We start from the raw sequence: 20345 nt of genomic DNA, 5'->3' as shown, positions 1-20345 counted from the left end.
CCAGGGCGACTTACAATTGTTACAAGATATCACATTATTTTTACATACAATTACATTATTTTTACATACAATTACCCATTTATACAGTTGGGTTTTTATTGGAGCAATCTAGGTAAAGTACCTTGCTCAAGGGTACAGCAGCAGCGTCTCCCACCTAGGATTGAACCCACAACCCGCCGGTCAAGAGTCCAGAGCCCTAACCACTACTCCACACTGCTGCCCCAACAATACGAAATAGGATGCAACAAGTTAGGATTACAGTAATGTGGTTCGTAGATCTACAAGTGCAGTCTAATCAGGTTTGCCCCAATTTGGCTGTTAAATGTATTTTCTTGACAAGCCAACAGAGAAAAGAAAAGGTTATTCTAATAAATGTAACTGTTACACACTGCCAGCATATGTTTAAAAATGCACTCTATACAATATTGATATAGCATTTAGATTTCAAAACTATGTCACTAACATACTGTGTTTAAAATATTTTAGAATACAGGGATTTTAAGTCAGAACAGTTGCATTCAGAGTACTGTGTTGAAACAATTGTTAAACTTGACTTTTCTATAGATTACACAAATAGAGGAGGAAAGTAGTTTTTACCTGAAAGGTAGTGTGCCTTAAACATGTACGACAGTAACATAAATTATTATTATTACTACCAAACAGAGCTTCACACTGACAAAACCAAACAAGAAAGTAACACTATACATTTATTATGTAAAAAAGACATCATAGTCTGCATCACTTTAAGTCACATTTAAATGGATAAGGCAGCACCCACTGGCCTTCACTTCACCTGACTTAAGAGGTGCTAATCAGCCCACACTACCGCTAGAAAGACCAGGGAAGGGTTTAGGTGTCATTTTAGAAAGACTATAAGGTTGTGATGCAGTTAAAAATCTGTAAACAATCCAAGACCTTAAATTAGATAATTAAGCATTATATCCTTACCTTTGGAAAAGGGGCTGTTTAAATAAAACACAAGCCAGTTTAAATAGGATTTGACACTGTTAACAACTGATGGTGGTGATCAGCTCATTGTACAAATGAAAACAGGAGTTACCTCGGCAGGCTTTTTTTTTTAATGTGTAACCAGAAGCAGCATACATGTGTACAGCATGCCACCTTCTCACAGCACTGCTTTGCTACTGGTCTGTGCAGAATAATAAAATAATATTTAGAATAAACTGAAGCAAAGAGTATGTTCAAGGTACTTTCATATAATATATATATATATATACATATAGTATCTGGCTCTAAATGTCATTTGAAAGAAAAAAAAAGCCTTGGTTTAGTTTAACAAAAAAGGGCAAATAAAAACAAATAATCCTCTTGTTACTGCAGTCCCAAAAGCCTGAAGCCAGAGAAAGCCTGCTCTTTCACTAATCTCTTTGCACGCTTATTAAATAGACATCTTTATCAGAAGCTGAATGTTTTGATATTAGTCAACTCTGGCTTTTACACTCCATTCATTCAACTATTAATCATGCTTCGGTTGGATCACGAGTTAAGGAGTATTCATCCACTTCTATCAGCTTTATTTGAACCACTTTAACAGCATTCAGCTCTTGCAAAGTAGGGATAACAAAAATGGTATATTTTTCATATTACATCTTATTAGCGTAGGTAGCATTGCAGCTACTGTAGACCAGAAATCTCATAAAGCAGCAGCAACTTTTAATTATTTCAAGGTGTATTTGAAATATACAATAAAGCATATCTTATACATCTTGGTTATCTCTCCTTTACTGTAGTATACTATATCTATATTTTAAGCAATAAACCAAGCAATTCATTCTTTCTGGTTAAAGTGAAGCATTTTCATTTAATAAATACTTTTAATATATCACATGTCTGTGCCTTATAATATTTTACCCCCATATTTCTCCACAATTTAGACTTATTTGTTTATTTAGCAGACGCCTTTATCCAGACTGTTCAGTTATGTACAAATGTATTGTTATTGTTAACCAAATCATATTGCATTTACTCCCTGTAGAGGGGTAGAGGGAGGGGAATTTTAGTTCATGGGGTGTCTGCTGGGGCTGTAAGGATAGAGGAAGTTTTGTACCGTGTTTATTGTTTGCGGGACTGCAATGATTTATAACCATTAAAACTTTTATTTAACCTTACTTTGTTGTCTGTTTGTTATTGGAATTACTGCATCTGCACCTGATATACACCTGCTACCAATCTACCACTTTGCCACAGGTACAATGAAAATACGATGTGTTTGAAGTAACCTGCGTATCCTGTATCAATTATTATTTATAACTCTAAGCTCATGCATGGTGGTAGAATCCACTGATCATAAATCTCCTTCTCTTTGTCTATCATCTCTGGACTAATATGGATACCATTTAATCTATCATAAACTTTTTATAATACATGGATACCCTTGTGATGCTAATATAAAAGAAGACAAGGTTCAGCAGTACAGTTGGGTTTTAACGTAGTTTTTCAGTGCTGACGTTCTATGTCATTATCCATTAGTGCTTCAGCTTTATTTGGATGATTTCCTGTTCCTCTCCAGTTTCTCTGAGATATGAATGTACCAGCTTTACATCTTTTTTTTTTTTTTTTTTTAACATACTCTCATTTTGTTGATCATTAATGAACATTTCTGTACTGTGGGTGTTGTCGAGTGATTGAAAATGAGATATTTTGTGTTTGAATTGAAAGTGATGGTCTCAAGGAGTCGAATAGGTCAAAGTTCAAGTATGTTTTCCTCTAGAGGAATTATCACTTTTTCCATCACTACTGTGGTATTATGCCTTTTTTTCGAATGGCTCAGGATGCAAATATAGCCGTGTGGGTAAGTGGTATGTGCAGGGGTAGTGCAGTAATACAACAAGAAACGACAATCAAAGTACGGGTGAAAAGGTTTCTGTTTATTTTAATCCAGTGGTCTGATGACCAAACAGAGACAAACAATGATGGCTGGCATTTCACAGTAAATGATGTTGGGTTGCAGTCCTGTTTACAATAAACAATTATCCCACAAGAACAATAATCCCAATGCAAATACCCAAACACAAACATGGTCACTTCTCCCAGTGAGTGCTGTAGTGCTGGTCGTGAATTTACAATGTTATTTTATTGAACAGTCAGTGTGTTGTTGTCCAGGTTTTGTGCTGGCCGTGGGTGACAGCTCCAGATAGTGTTTAGCCGTCTAGTCTAATACTACACAAGACAAACAAGACGATATAGACAGACTAACAAAAAACAAACAAAAGACTCACGTTCTTTTTAAACACAGAAATACCGGTCCTTTCAGGTCAGTTTCAAAACCACAACAAAGGAACAGATTACAATTCTTTGTCCCCTTTTTATGCTGTCACGCATGACCCCTTGGTAAACGAGTGCAACCGTCTCTCCAATCTGCGGCTACCACATCGTTTACCTTCCGGGTCAATGCATTCTTGCAACAGAGTCTCGCCTTCATCCAAACTGGCCGACTTCCTGGGAAAGAACTGTCAGACCAGCCCATCCAAAGAACTCTGTTCTCGCTGCTTAGCGCCCTCACAGGTCGGGAGGGAGATTTACAACCAAGAATCATTGTCTTTCTGTCATAAGCCTTCACCCATGTATTATATATATGTGCGTGTGGTGGCTCCCCCGAGGCTATAAGTAGGGGGGGGCGAGCCGTGAGCGGTAGAAGAAGTGTAGAATGAGAGTCTACTGTAGTGAGGCTGTGAGGGACAGAGCTGAAGGCTGAAAGCGAGTGCCTATCTGTAAAGCGGTGAAAGAGCCCAGAGTGAATTGGAAGAACAAAGAAAGAGAACAACAGCGAGTGAGAGTGTTGGAGGAAAGAAAGAGGAAGAGCAGAGAGAGTAAGGGAGTTATTATTATTTATTGATTGGGCGTGAACCCTGGATTCACTGTTATTTTATTTTTAAAAAAAGCAGCACATTCGGAATCCCATATTGTCTCCCTGAGTCTTGTTTGGAATCCCATAATGGCTCCCTGACTCTATTGCCTGCAGCTGCTACCTTGTTTACCTTCCAGGTCAATATGTTCCAAGCTGACTGACTTCCTGACCCAGGGAATGAACTGTCAGGCCAACCTGTCCAAAGCATTTCCCTTTTGCTACTTAGTGCCCTCAAGAGTGAGATTTACAACCAGAACTCATTATATTTCCGTCACAGTACCTTATTTGTACAGTAGGCCTACCGTATTGCGTTCCTTAACTACTATAAAACTGGTATCTAATGTGTAGGTTAGAGATCATATAATTGTGCACAGCAAATCCTCCGGTACTTTTAAAAATTAAAGAATCTTTACCGACGTGTTGTTAAAATGCTTAAATGGCACACAACCACACTAATTTCAGTCCCTGGGCACCAATGAATCGATCTCTTTTCCTTGTTTTGCCAAGGCAATAATAAGCCGTGGGTGAATCAAATATTTTTTTCTGTGCCTTCAGCAGTGTTGCCAATTTAGCGACTTTCTCGACAAATTTAGTGACTTTAAGGGCTGACTTGGCGAGATTTGTTGTCAAAAGCAACTTGCTACAAATCTAACGATCTCCAGGACAGTCATCGGAGATCTTCAGAGATATAAAATCGGTAAAACGTTTTGATTATCCTGTATTAGCAACGTCCTTTTATAAGAATCACTGTCAGGGTAATTAAATGAAATCCAATAATGCCCCGCCCCATTTGAATACGCAAAGAACTTCAATGCGTCCTTTGCTTAGCAACGGGCTCAACACCCACGAGCCTGTTCCCAATGGAGACCAGATTTCGCTTGACACCGCACCGTTATGCAGGATTGGATTAAGTTTAATGTGGGCCCGGGGCTGTTATTTTTTTGGGGGCCCCTCTTTGCATATTAATTTGCTTGTTTTACTACCACCACGCTCGATTAACATTAATGTCAAATTATTCAATCTTAGCTGATCCATATTTTACCTGATTCGATGTTTGAATTAGCAGCAGTTTTGAAAATGAGCATTGGCCACAGCGTTAGTTACTGGCAGTTTCAAATACAAAATGGGAAGTGCAAACTGCAGAATATTTTGTCGTAAAAGCAAGTTATCTAGAAATGTTTTGTCCTTATCACTTACGAATATGTATGTGTATAATAGGTTTGTAGTAAATATATATGCAGTCAAAAAATGTTTAGCAAATAATACAACGATACACAGCGTGTTCTTATGTAATGTTATTGTTTTTATTTTTATTTGTGTAACGCTACAGCTTGTCTGTTTTTTTTTTGGGGGGGGGGGGGTGGGGGGGTGGATGATGACCAAATTAGACAGGCTGTGTTTTAAGACAACCTAAAAACTTAATGGAAACCCGGTTTAAGAAAGCTGTACGATTTGGTCGCACAAGACCAAATTGGAACTCAGGCACAAACATAGCCTCTCGTATTTTAACATGAATTAGTTTATTTGCATTTGGAACGAGAATTGCTCAGTCTTAAAGAAAACTCCATGGAAACACACACAACCCGAAACTACTACCAAAATAGAGTGAGAAAAAGGTAAGACTTATTTTTATTTTTCCATGGAGATGCCATGTAATTCATAAACCTAGGTCATTTCCTCCTGTTGCTTTCTCTCCAGTGTATTTTTCAAAGTACTGGTGCCTTCACATACCTTTATGGGTATTGTATTAAAATAGCGTGTCAGCGTTGGTGTTTTGTTTAACCAATCTTCCTCGCGATGATTCTGTACTTGTTGTGTTTCTGCTTTTCAGCGTTGGTCTCATACTTCCTAAGTGCTGTTTTGTCAGACGTTTACACGTTCTGATCTGCGCCACATTCGCGCCGCAGCACACCTGATAACAGTGGCACGTGACTTGATCGCAGGTCAAGTCATATGATCAGGCAGTCCCTGCTCCTCCAACACAATACAGCTTGGTAAAACAGACCTGTTGTTCCGATCCACACACAAATTATTCATTTTTTAGATACTGTATTATGAAATATATATATATATATATATATTTATATATTTTTTTTTTTTTGGGGGGGGGGCCCTCAGCATCTGAGGCCCTGGGCTGCAGCCCCTAAATCGGTAATCCGGCCCTGCTGGTATGATCCCCCCCCCCAGCGTTCCCGTACTTCCAGATTTAGGACTACACCACTGCTCATGATATGGTTCTGTAATATCAGCAATACGTTTAACAAGAAACAGTGATCTATGGTGTTGAACATTTTACAATTAAAGAAATGTGAAGTATAAAATGAAATTATGTACAGTTTTTGCCGCCCCCTTCAATTTGCCGCCCTAGGTGGCTGCCTGTCGTGCCTATATGGTTACGCCGGCCCTGGCAACTACGCAGGGTGCAGGGACATAGATTTATAAATGAAAGAACCTAAAAACCTTTTTATTGTCCTGAAGATTCTACTTTTTTGTCCAGTTTGGGGCACTAGCAATGCAAAAAGCAGTGTCATACCTGCAAGTCTAGTACATACTGAGTTAATTATGGGGAGATTTAGCAGATGTTACAAAGGAGCAACAAGGCTTCAGTAAAGCTGCTGGGCTACACTTGTGACGCACGTGACCAGAAAGCTGGCTAAGTAACACTGTTACACTTTGTGTTGTAAGAACTGGGAATTATACAATCCTGTCAAAACAATTTGATGGTAGGACAGTATAGTGCTGTGACCTAGATTTTTGGTTTTATGGCAACATTCCAGTTCTAATGAGACATTCTATTTAACTAGTAGTTTGCCTTTTAAGAAAGATTGTAATTGTACACTTTTTTTTTTAATTAAATGGGATTATTGTTCCTTTTACACCAATTGTGCTTTGCAACCAACCCACATGATTACTGCTTATTCATTCCCTCAGGCAAAAAATGTAAATATTCATCCCTAAGTATGCACTGACTAATTTTACATAATCTGCTGCATTTCCTCAATGTTGTGACATTTACAGCCTGTAAATATACAGCTGTGGCCAAAGGTTTTGCATCACCTCATAGAATTAACACATTTTGCTACATAAAGTCAAATGAAACCTACTGAATACTGTTCCGTTAACATATTAAATTACATACAGCTTTGTAGTTTCCTATATACTTACCGAAAAACTGACAGAAATTGAAAAATGTGACATTTCGAAATACTGTACTGCTATTATGGCTTCCGGTAGACTTTTGTGATATTATTTTGTAGTTTCTTTGATTACATGATGTTAAATAAACTATCTAAATTATGTTCATATATATATAATTTATTTATTTATTTATTTATTTAATTATGTCTCAATCCTAAAATTATAGGCGATGCTAAACTTTTGTCCATCGCTGTATCTCGAAACACATGAAGTAGTTAGTCTTTGATGTCAAGTGAAGTGACATGGCAATTACCTGAATTTGCTACAGACAAAGGACATGTTAGCAGAATAAAGTTTAATACAAGTTAATACGTCATATGTATAATGATTTTTTTTATTATATATATAGCAAAGCTAGCCTTACATACATGAATTACCTTATTATTAAAAATCAAAGATTTAAACAGGTCTAAGTTGCATTTAGCTTAATTGTGTTTGCCTTCAATCCCCAGGTAATGTAATTAATCACACTCAAATTGAATTAAAAAAACAGGTTTTAAATGAACACCTGTCCCCTGGGATATTTTAACAACTTGCGGGGGTGACAAACTGTTAGAAAATATCTGTATTGAACTGAATTTCCAGAATTATAAACCTAGATCTCTTAAGAAGAAGAGAAGGGAAATTAAACAGCTTCAAAGTTATTAGTGAGCCTTTCTGTTAAATGATATCTTTTGTAGGCCTTCTCCTTCCCTGCCTAAAGCTTTCTTTGGCATGTGGTAACTCATAAATAGGCTTCTGATTTTCATTTTTAACCAATAAAAAACGATAAAACACCTCCAATATATAAAAAAGTAATGATATCGGTGTATCGCCAATAAACACCAGAAAAAAAGTGGAAATATTTACTTAATTCACATTGACCACCTCTTTCGCATTAAAAAAAATAAATAATTACCTTTCCCAGTGCAGCTGGGCAAATGTCCCTCCTTCCTGACTTGTATCTATCATTGATTCGTTCTGAATACTTTAAACCCGCCCCAACTACTGAGTAGCAGCACACTCCTACATTTCTATTGGAGACTCCGCTAGCGAGATTTAAAACAAGATTACAATGAGTAATGGAGGCTTGTTTGCAGAATTTAAAGCTGTACTACAGTTAAGATACAGAGGATTTAAAACAGAATTGCAAATTGTGGTTAAATGTAAAAAAATGCCTACACACAAAAACCCCAGAAGAATGTGCCTGTGACCATAGGGATTTCGTTGTGGAAGACAGCAAAGGAAAGAAGGTACAACCTAAGTGTGCAAGTACTGTCAAGCTATGACTATACATATTTTGACAGAAAAAAAATGCCCAAGCATTGTGGAAAGTAACCGAAAACAATATTTTTTTTACAGTATATAAAAAGTGAAAGCCCCGAAATAAACGATTTACATAAAACTCGAAAATAGCTAAAAATAAGCACCGAAAAATGTAATTAATAAAAACTGAAACACAGAAGCCCTACTCATAAAGCAGTTGATGGAATGTAATGTGGTTTAATTGTGTGGGTAAAGCTGTTAACGCCTATTGATTCTCAGGGCAGGGTGGTACAATTACAAACTTCATCATCATTATTACAACTGCAGCAAGAAGTTTACCAGTGCTCTACTCCCTCACACAGTGCAAGGACACACATCTTTGACTACTGGGCATATCACTTGTACTTGTGTGTTAGAGATGGTCTTCAACAGACATTCATGTAAACTTGAACCACATAATAAAGTTTATTTGTAATGACATTCACATTTACAACAAAATACACATTTACAGGCAGCTTGTTGAAAACGTAATACACTTTAACTGCCGATAAAACAGTAGGAATAAAATCGATTTCAGTTCTTATCCATCTTTATTTTAGCTTACACACAACAAGTGGATTTACATTAAAATATGTCCGCATATATATATATATATATATATATATATATATATATATATATATATATATTTACAGTCAGCACTCGGATATCCGTTACCCAGATACACGTCAGTTGCGTTTTACCGCCCTTGTATTAAGAATAAAATCAATCTCCATTATATATATATATATATATATATATATATGTAACATTTTTAATGCACTTACCGGTCACACTTGATTTCCGACTCTGTCACCAGTTTTGTGATACAAAGCCCATCTCTTCAATGTTACAATTTATTTGACTGTCCGTCGCAGCCTGCATTTTTTCTCTGCATGCCAAATCAGTCTGAAGCAGTTGCTATTAATTAATAGATACAGACAACAAATCTACCCGCTACCTAACCACGCCCCAGTCTTGACTGCTCATGAATATGCATGACAGTGGCAATTTCTTTATATTTTATCTTTATCTTTATTTCTATCTTTGTTTTATTTTACTGTATTGCTTTATATTTTACTGTTTGCATTTTTTGTGTGTGTTTGTTGGGGGGAGGAGAGCGTCATGCGTTGCCATGAAGATTTAAAAAAACTTGTTGTCACGCACATTTCGAATTATCACGCATTACTTGTTTGTGTCTCGTTACCTTTCCAACACACACGCACAAACACACACACACATAAAAGTATATAAAATAGAACTTCTACTAAGTACAAGTTTTACTACTTAAAAAATAGATATACGTAACATCTAAAAGTTTTATTTAATTAAAGTAGTTTATAAATGTGTGTGGAAAATGTGGGAACACGGGGGGTTACACTACAATACAGTAAAAATGGTATGATCCTTAGGCCTATATGAATATAAGATTGAGAACAGGGGGATATGTAAAAATACATACGAGGTTCCTAAGCAGCTTAATGCACTGGCAGTTCTATAGGCGGAGTACCAGGCTGAGCATCCTAATGTTCTTGTACACATCTGCCAGGCCCTATACCCTGCCTCTGCTCCGAGAAGCCAGTGACTGCTGGTCTGCAGCTGCGGTAGAAGTGACAGGCACAGAATCCGCTTAACACACACACATTATAATTAAACGGGGATGTCTTGTAATATTATAAACATTCAAACAAAAGTATTTATTTAAAGTGATAGGGTACATTTATGTTGTTTGTTAACTATATCCATTACTTACACAATATGCCAATTGATGCTAACAATTAATTCCAGTTCTGTGCGGTGAAAAAAGGGGTGGAGCTCTGTTGTTCCTGGGACATCTTAAAAGAATTATAGAAAGAAAATACGACAACTACTACGACTAATAATAATAATAATAATAATAATAATAATAATAATAATAATAATAATATGGGGCTAAAAATGTGGTTAGTTGTGCTTAACAACATGCATTTATATAAACATTAATAACAGGCTATATGAGAGGTTTACATTTGCAGCGTCTTTTCTGTCCTTTCTTGTCTTTGTGTTTGTGTGTGTGTGGTTTGGTACGGCTTTGCTGAGGAATAACATGAGATTCCGCCAGTTAAACAGGATCTTAACTGCTGAAAATTCGTGAGCCACAAGCACGATTCCTGCTCCAGTTTACATGGGTTTTTACAGCTATTTTTATCGTGAGAAAGCGATTGACCCTGCCCTTAAAGTCACGCTGACCAAAGGACCTTCTTTTGCTGTTTCACGATGTATTCGCATGACAACGTCACACAGTCATGACTGTAGAGTCGATTTTCACGTGCATGTAAACCCAGCCAAAGTGAAGAGACAAGCTACGGTAATGTAACAGTTAATCATTAAACAGTTTTAGATACTGTGATGTATTTTAATTGTTTTTGTGCATTTTCATTTGCAAGTGAACTGTGACATTAGGACTATATTCTGCAATTTTGAATACTGACTTTGGATACTGTTTTCATTTTGGAATTGCATTGCCTTTTACATTGTATGCAGTTCTGTGCATGGGTAACATTTTGATTTAATTTTGCTGTTGGGTCGTTAACAGGGAATTTTACATACTGCTACAATACGTACCGGAATTAAAAGTATGTACTGTATTACAATCCACGAGTCGTCTGTTTTGGCAAGTGATATTTTCAGAATCATATCGTCCTGAATTAAAATCTGTATTCTGTTGCAAATATAGTACTGTACCAACAAAACCAATACAGTACATCTAAATGGAAGCCTACTTATTTTAAAACAGTTTTTTCAGATATGTATTTTTGATATTGCGTTCCCTGAAAAACGAACAAGGGTGTGTATATATATATATATATATGCAGGTTTAAGTTCAACAAGTCAACTTGATCCATTATGAATGGGTTTAAGTTCAACAAATCAACGACTTATTTAGTCTTGTTATCAGTCTGAACTGGTTCCATCTTCTGTCCAGTCAGGAATTGCCAGATTCCACCTCTGTAGCTCTCATTTCCGAGAGAATATATTAAAGCATTTATTGCTGGTGATGTCTTGGCCAGGACAGCAGGGATCTAATAAAAAATAAAGATCACTTGTTCACGCCGTTTTCGTTTTTAGCGTTTAATAATGCCTAGTAGTATGATACTTACAAAATCGGCCCACCTTATAAAAAGTCCATTAGAAGTAAAAATTCAGTGTCTCAGAATTGTTTGCACATCTCTGCTTTTAAACAAAGGAGCTGAACAATTTATGTTACTAGACAGTTGACATTTTTGAAGTAACTGTCAAATTCCTATCAACAGAAACCATAATGCCTATGCTTGACTACTTCATTGTCAGCTCGGTCTTTTGGAATTGTCCATTACTTTACTCATCATAGATAACATGCACATTTATATTTTCTTACCATTCTCAGTTTAGGAGATATAAGCGTGGCATCTTCAACAGCAGCATACAGACACAGAAGAGAATAGGGACCCCAGCATATAACAAGTGACTTCAGAGGAAGGCCAGTACTAAACTGAAAAAACAAAAGTTGGCATATGTTTAATTTCTTACACAAATAGAAAATATATGGTTATTTCCAAATCTTTTCCAAATATTTCACTTATATAATTTCTTATTTATAACATTTTCTGTGAGACTTTTGACAGACTGTATACAGTTATTAAGCAATAAGTTTAATGTTTAGCCTTGCTTCATTAGCAATTCCATTTTATGACATACTTCATTTTCAATATCAGTTCGAATTGAGTACAACATAACTGGTGTTAACTTTCTTTCCTCAATGCCTTTGAAAAACAAAGACAGTAGTACTCTTGGACTGAGTCAGGCTCTTGCTGTGGGGTTGAAACTGTTCAAATGAATTCAAACCCACTGTGTTGATGTGTATGTAGAGGTTATGTAATGGTGACGCATCAATGAAAAGAGCAGTGTTTTATTTGCACACTGTAGAGATGTCTCTTTGTTTCTCGTCTAAGAGGATTTTATGTTATCCAATAGAGCATAATGGATTTGGTTATGCAACCAGCACAGAACAACTTCTATTTAAACTTTTACTTTTTTGTGTGTCTGTATTGCACTGTTCCTACATTACCTTTGTCTGTCCAGTTTTCTTGAACTTCTGCGCCACTGATTGATAGGAAGTGTACATGATGAAAACTGGAATCACAAAGTTGAAAAATGCCATTGGAAGCAAGTAGGAGATGAAATTTCTGCAAGCAAAAGAGAAAAAACATATTAACTCTGAATGCTTCCCAGCCATACAATACAAAAAAATGTGAGTGTTACTGCTGTAACCCATGGACCGACTGAAGATCAACCGACTCTGTTCCAGTTGTCTGGCCAATTCTCTTTTCAGCTGGGGTACCAAAGCAGCATACATTCAGGGGTGCAGGAACTAGGGGTGCTGGCTTTAAGTACAGGGGTGCTGTTCACCTGCTAGTGCAATGATAAATCCTGCTAGATTTGTGAATCTGTGTGTGCAGTGCATTGCACCTTTTGTGTGTGTGTGTGTGTGTGTGTGAATGATTCCAGATTTACCCAATTACCCACACAGCTCAGGAGAACTGGAGCCAGCTTCCTTTTTTAAACCCAGGAATTCGAGAGTGGATGTCAGAGAGCTACCGACCTCTGGAGGACAAATGCCAGCCCTGCAGGTGTCTGCTTTTGAGCTCAGTGGCGCCTGGCCAGCAAGGTTTGCTGTAGCGCGATAAGGAGGACGTCTCTGTCGGTTTTGCCTCCCTAAACCGTGGGTGTGCCAGAGCCAATGCAAAGCTCCCTCGGAATCCCCAGCGAAGACTGCCCAATTCGCACAGCCAGGACACGGACCTGCACTGTATAAATAGGCTTGCTACTTTTCGATATTAATCAGTAAAGCTCATTAAACGTCGAATTCCCTAATTCAGACTGAAAAATAACTTAGTTCTGTTCAACTATCTAATGTTTTGTTCTGTGCATATTATTTTTACTCGTAAATTTATGCTATAAAGGTCTGTGTAATACAATTTTATATGCTGTGTTTAATACAGTTTATTTGAGACCATTTTTAAATGTATAGCTCAGCTGTGACCAAATGTAATTTCAATTAGAACGTTGGTAACAATGGTTTTGTTGCATGTTGAATATGATAAAGGGGTTTCGCTAAATGAGATGTTTCTCAATGGCATAAAAAGCCTGTTTTTTTATTTTTTTTGTAAAGCATTAAGGTCAATTTCACCCATTCTCTGCTTGAATTGAAAAATAAAAATCGAAAAAACCCAGTAAATTCTTTCTAAAATAAACGTCAATATTAATATATTAATCGTTGATTTCGCAAAAAAAAAAAGGATAGTAGCAAGCCTACATATAACTCACCCTGCACACCATGTGGCTGTGCTTTTACCAGATGACCCACTCGAGGACCCAACACATTGCACCTTTTTACATTGCTTTTGAACACAAACAGCAATATACTAATCAGTGCTGACTGTCACAACATGGGCGGATTATTTTATAGATCGCACGGTTGCAATCTCACGAGATTCGGTTAGTAGTTGGAATGCATTAGCAGCTTGTATACAGTAGAAGAGTTATTGAAAATGCCCCGAAAAAGAATATCAGATTTTGTTTAATAGATTCCCATTCCCTGCAAAAATGAATCTACATGACACCGGCGCGCAAGTCAACCTTTGGAGCCTCCTGGCTGTCCTTGCCTACAACGAGTACTGTAAATAAAATGTTCATCCTGTTTTTTACAAGTATACATTTCTAAACTGCAGTATTTAAGTGGCTCATAACAGTATACGCTACGTTTCGATTTGTTAGCTCTAAACATTTTATGGTAAGCATGTTGTAAACATTGCAGCAAGGTCTGTGGTTAAAGATCTTTTACTTAAATAGGTAAACAGGTGTCCAGTCTGACTGGTCTCAGCTGGGTGCCATCTTGTCATGACTTGCAGGGGTCCCCGTGGCATGGTGAGGACGCATGCTTTTCCCATGCTTATATACAATCCATTTACTGTTAATTGTGGTTATTACAAAGCGTTACCATACTCACAGCTGATAGAATTAACTCACCTTGCTTCATGAAGTCAAATGAAACCACTGAATAATGTTAACATATTGAATTACATACCGCTTTGTAGTTTTACATATTAACAAGAAAAATGAAAAATACGATATTTCAAAATCTATCAATACTGTAATCCTATTATGGCTTCCAGTAGACTTTTGCAACATCATTTTGTAGTTTCTTTGATTACATGATGTTAAATAATAGGTTTATTTTATTAATTGTAGGTGATGCAAAACTCTTGGCCATAGCTGCACGTGCGATTTACCATGCTTGCCTTTGCATTAGTATACCACAGCCGACTTTATAAGGTCCAGTAAACAAGGCAAACAATAGACACCATTACAAGTGTCGAAAGACAATGGTAAGCTTCCTATACCTGTCTCCCTTGGTGTAATCCAGTGTGCAACAGGTCCTCAGAGGTTCATAGTCATATTCTCCCCATCCCAGCAGAGGCATGGCAGACCAGAATCCAGAAAATCCCCACACCACAATTGCAACTGTTATGGCAGTACTCCACTGCAATTTTGTTCCTGAAAAAAAAGATTTTTTTTTTCTTTTAACTCAATTAAAAATGATATAATATGTAATATATAAAACTTCTGAAGTTGAAAATGAAATGTTTCTGTCTGAGTAGCTTTGGTGTAACTGTTAAAGCAATAATTAAAATAGTTATTTTAAGATATCGCTGTGAACTACATTTTAAAACAGCCTGCCAAATACAGTTTGGTATGTGGTTTAGTGTCATCTTATCTTAAATTATTTTATTTCAGAATTAAATGTTCTTATATATATATCTTTATTTTTATATAGTACCTTTCATAGTGGACCACCATCACAAAGCGCTTTACAGAGGTAGGCTGTGAACTGTGCATTATATGCAGAGTCACTTACAATAAGACATTGACTTAACATCTCATCTGGAGGATGGAGCACAAGGAGATTAAGTGACTTGCTCAGAGTCACATAATGACAGAGGTGGGATTTGAACCAGTGACCTTCTGGTTTCAAGCCCTGGACTTTAACCACTGGACCACAATGCCTCTGTACACTTCAAGGTATTCATCAATAACCAATTAGAGTACTCAATAGCAAGAGCACTGAGTGCTCTAACACCTTACTAAGTCTCTAGAATACAGCTTGGTTATTGGAATACTGTCCGCTGGTAAGACACCCCTGATATCCAGATCTTCTCTTCATGGAATTTTCCAGAAAAATGTAGGAGTTTATGTATCGAGCTCGTACTCTACACGCAGCTAGGTAAGCAACATTAGCAGTTTGTATGGCCTTTTACAAAAAGCACTGTTTCACACTTATTGCAATTAATCTTTTTTTTTCCTTTTTTGATATAGTCTGTGCTAAGATTTTTTGACCTGAGTTCAGAATTTCCTCTTCAGTCGCCAGCCATAGACATATAAAAGCCTAGATCAGACTAAATGTCTTTATGTCAACATCTTCTAGTGAACAATGACTGTCCTTTCCTTTTGTATTTCTGGCAATGAAGAGTAGATGTTCACTAGATGGTGCTGGCTCTTACTGTAAAAAAGAGACTTTGACTGGTCTAGCCTGCATTACCTATGTCTAGAACCGAAGAGTATCTTCTGAATTCAGGTCAAAGCTGCCTCTTAAATTTTGAAACACTACACCTAAGAACTTCTAAACCCTTTTTTAATTATGTAATTGATGTGAAATTGTAAAAAAAACATGACCCGGTGACTACTTTCAATCCAATTTTAAGATCTTGGTAATGGCTATTTTCCAGATGCTCTGTTTTGATCCAGCATCCCTGAAAGAATAAAGCAGGCAAAAGAAGACTGGAAAAAAGAAAGAGTTTTTTTGTTTTGTTTTTTAAATGCAGCCTATTCACACTGCTTTGTTGTGATCCCTTGCGTTGTGTGGTTGCCATGGCACGTGTTACTTACTGGTGCAGTACTTGTGGTATCTGTCCCAGGCAATGGCTGCACAGGAGCTGATGCTGGCTAGAGCTGTCACAAACCCTTGAAAGCCATGAGTCTGGCAACCTTCTGAACCATATGGCCAGTACCTACAAACACATTATCAAACACATCACATTACTGCCACATGTTTTGCAACGTTTATTTATTTATTTAAAATTTAGAGTGCCTATCTACAAATCCAACCAGCCCCCTGTACAGCTGTAGCCAATTGCAGACTTATCACTATGTCAGTACTAGTTTCACCCTAGAACATTTCTTCTACCCCTGTTCCATGCATCCTTGGAGTCTACCAAGACTTGTTTATAGGCCATGTCCTAATCATGTTCTAAAGCTATGGCCTTATAGAATTAACTCATTTTGCTTAATAAGGTCAAATGAAACGAATGAATGGAATGAATAACATTACATTAACATATTAACACTTTGTAGTTTTCAATATACTTAACGAAAAAATGACAAAAATTGAAAACTAGGCATTACTATTATTATGGATTCCTGTAGACTTTTATCAATATCATTTTGTAGTTTCTTGGATTACATGATGTTAAATAGAATATCTAAATTATGTTAATATAGTTTTTTTTTATATTTTAATTGTGTCTCAATCCTAACATTCTAGCTTATGCAAAACTTTTGGCCATAGCTGTACATGTCTGTCCCTTACTCTAATCCTGCTGTATGCAAAGGGACACCAATACCTCTATATCCATAATCATTCTGACCTCTGAATTACAGTAAGCACAGTTACACAATTACCTAACAAAATGAATATACTTATTTCTGGCAACACTTTACCACATTTGCTACTACTTGTGAAGTATATGCCTTTTTAAATATATTTGTATTCCACTAAAAAAGCTGTGAACAATATAGATGAAATAGTATAGTACAATACACCATAAAATATTGAAGCATTAAAAAAATCACCTAACACTGATATACTCACGATGTGTGCATGCGCTTTTCATTAATAAATAATGTCATACTCAAAACAGGTTAGCATAACTACACATAACACATTGTGATCACTAGATGTGTTCAGTGTTATGCCTGTAATACTGTAGTGTACTATTTTACGGTTTTTATTATTATTATTATTGTTCTCATCAAAGGTTTGTGCTGCGTCAAACTTAAATCACTGTGCAAAAACATTTATAAAAACACTACCTCAAAAAGCTGGAGAACGCTGCAACAAAAGCGTTCATGGAAACTCCAATGTCTGCAGCAGCCAGGCTGAGAACGAGAAAATTACTGGGAGTTCTCATTTCCTTTACTTTAAAATAAGAAAGTATTGCCAGACCATTCAGTAAGAAGCCAAGGAGACCTTAAAAACAAAACAAAACAGTTATACATTCATACAGGTAAAATTATTTGGTTGAAACAGAATTTGCCTAAAGGAAATAGATCATGTATAATATACAATTTGTATCCCAATCTAAACCTTTAAAATACCATTCCTAAATGTATACACTTGCATGTTATTTTCATTTTCTAAAATACTAAACTGTCTTTCCAGAACATAAAACTTAAATATTAAAAAAAGTGATTATTTTGTATGATAAACATGATAAAATAATATCAGTAGATACATAAGAACCGTTGTCCCTCTTGCCCATTCAATACATATGATATGGACAAGACTATGTAAAACCACCGTTCTGTTACTGACTCATATGCAGACGGTTTGACCATCTCGCAATATATCCATCAAGATCTGGCTAATTTACACTCAAAATTTACCCTCCACAAGCAGAGCAGTCCCCAATCCGAACACATCCATATCAGTGAAACCCTCTGGTAAAGGATAAGAAGTAACCATTTTAAACCCGTTTTCTTTATTATATGTCATATAAAAATACACAAGCCGACCACTTTCTTCTTTCTGCTTGTCTGCCCTCAGCAACCTAAGGAGCCTCCTTTTAAAGGGGCAGTTCACGTGAAAAGTTATTATGTTTTTTTTTCTCGATTCAATCCGTAAAAGAATGTCTTAATGAATACACTGACTCTGACCTCTTAATAAATCGTATTTACTCAACTCGCACAGCGTCCAATTAGTTCACAACAAAGCCTTTGTACCCAGATGACAAAGAATGGCAGTCCATCTAACTGAAACAATGGAATATTTAAACTGGTTTCTAACTGGAATTTCTTACAGGTATTACATCACTGCTTAGATATCTTCAAACCAGAATACATATCGACCCTAATTTTTCCCAAGTCTTTAATGCAGCATCTCTTGCCCTGCTGACATGGAAATTGTATTCTTGTATTCTTACATTCTTGATGTAGCACTCAAGTAAAACACATAGTTAATGATGGTAAAGCAATGTAGATGTATGTACATTTTATAAGATAATTATATGCGCGTGTATAATTGCTACTGGGAAAGTTTATTTTTTAATAACACTCATTTGCATATTTAATATAGCATTGTACTTTATGTTAGCTTCACCTTCATGTTTTACTTTACCCAGCTAAACAGTGTCCTAATCATTCATGAGTTAAAAAATGAGCTTTCCTAAATTACTTGTTGAGGCTACAAAGGAAAATTGGTACGCAGCAAATGTGGGAACATTTTTAAACAGCCAGATTCCAATTCAAAGACTGGTTTCTGTTTCCTTTTAGATCTAGAGAAAGCCCCAGAACCCGGATTTGTTCTCTTTCAAGCCGAGCCATACCGGCAAACATTAGCTTGCCAAAGCATTTGAGTTCAAAGCTTGAACCTAGCTGCAATGGTCTTAAAGATGGACAATACGATTTGCATTCAATAACTACAGTGCCTTGCGAAAGTATTCGGCCCCCTTGAACTGTGCGACCTTTTGCCACATTTCAGGCTTCAAACATAAAGATATGAAACTGTAATTTTTTGTGAAGAATCAACAACAAGTGGGACACAATCATGAAGTGGAACGAAATTTATTGGATATTTCAAACTTTTTTAACAAATAAAAAACTGAAAAATTGGGCGTGCAAAATTATTCAGCCCCTTTAAGTTAATACTTTGTAGCGCCACCTTTTGCTGCGATTACAGCTGTAAGTCGCTTGGGGTATGTCTCTATCAGTTTTGCACATCGAGAGACTGAAATTTTTGCCCATTCCTCCTTGCAAAACAGCTCGAGCTCAGTGAGGTTGGATGGAGAGCATTTGTGAACAGCAGTTTTCAGTTCTTTCCACAGATTCTCGATTGGATTCAGGTCTGGACTTTGACTTGGCCATTCTAACACCTGGATATGTTTATTTGTGAACCATTCCATTGTAGATTTTGCTTTATGTTTTGGATCATTGTCTTGTTGGAAGACAAATCTCCGTCCCAGTCTCAGGTCTTTTGCAGACTCCATCAGGTTTTCTTCCAGAATGGTCCTGTATTTGGCTCCATCCATCTTCCCATCAATTTTAACCATCTTCCCTGTCCCTGCTGAAGAAAAGCAGGCCCAAACCATGATGCTGCCACCACCATGTTTGACAGTGGGGATGGTGTGTTCAGGGTGATGAGCTGTGTTGCTTTTACGCCAAACATAACGTTTTGCATTGTTGCCAAAAAGTTCGATTTTCGTTTCATCTGACCAGAGCACCTTCTTCCACATGTTTGGTGTGTCTCCCAGGTGGCTTGTGGCAAACTGTAAACGACACTTTTTATGGATATCTTTAAGAAATGGCTTTCTTCTTGCCACTCTTCCATAAAGGCCAGATTTGTGCAGTATACGACTGATTGTTGTCCTATGGACAGAGTCTCCCACCTCAGCTGTAGATCTCTGCAGTTCATCCAGAGTGATCATGGGCCTCTTGGCTGCATCTCTGATCAGTCTTCTCCTTGTATGAGCTGAAAGTTTAGAGGGACGGCCAGGTCTTGGTAGATTTGCAGTGGTCTGATACTCCTTCCATTTCAATATTATCGCTTGCACAGTGCTCCTTGGGATGTTTAAAGCTTGGGAAATCTTTTTGTATCCAAATCCGGCTTTAAACTTCTCCACAACCGTATCTCGGACCTGCCTGG

General features: G+C 36.9%; 1 protein-coding gene across 1 annotated transcript; it reads right to left on the bottom strand.

Annotated features, from left to right (window-relative positions):
• Nucleotides 1-8757: 8757 nt before the first annotated feature.
• On the bottom strand, nt 8758-18250 carry rgra (retinal G protein coupled receptor a). The gene is made up of 7 exons (XM_034024285.3): nt 18092-18250; nt 17519-17675; nt 16316-16437; nt 14773-14926; nt 12438-12555; nt 11748-11861; nt 8758-11412 (listed from the first exon to the last, which is right to left on the bottom strand). Exons 1-7 carry the CDS (start codon nt 18198-18200, stop codon nt 11269-11271), a joined length of 918 nt encoding a protein of 305 aa, XP_033880176.1. The 5' UTR covers nt 18201-18250; the 3' UTR covers nt 8758-11268.
• Between the last annotated feature and the right edge of the window lie 2095 nt (nt 18251-20345).

The sequence above is a fragment of the Acipenser ruthenus genome, chromosome 7, assembly GCF_902713425.1.
Source record: "Acipenser ruthenus chromosome 7, fAciRut3.2 maternal haplotype, whole genome shotgun sequence".
Lineage (NCBI taxonomy): Eukaryota > Metazoa > Chordata > Actinopteri > Acipenseriformes > Acipenseridae > Acipenser > Acipenser ruthenus.
The sequence above is the reverse complement of the archived record's forward strand: the minus strand, read 5'-3'. Positions and strand labels throughout refer to the sequence as shown.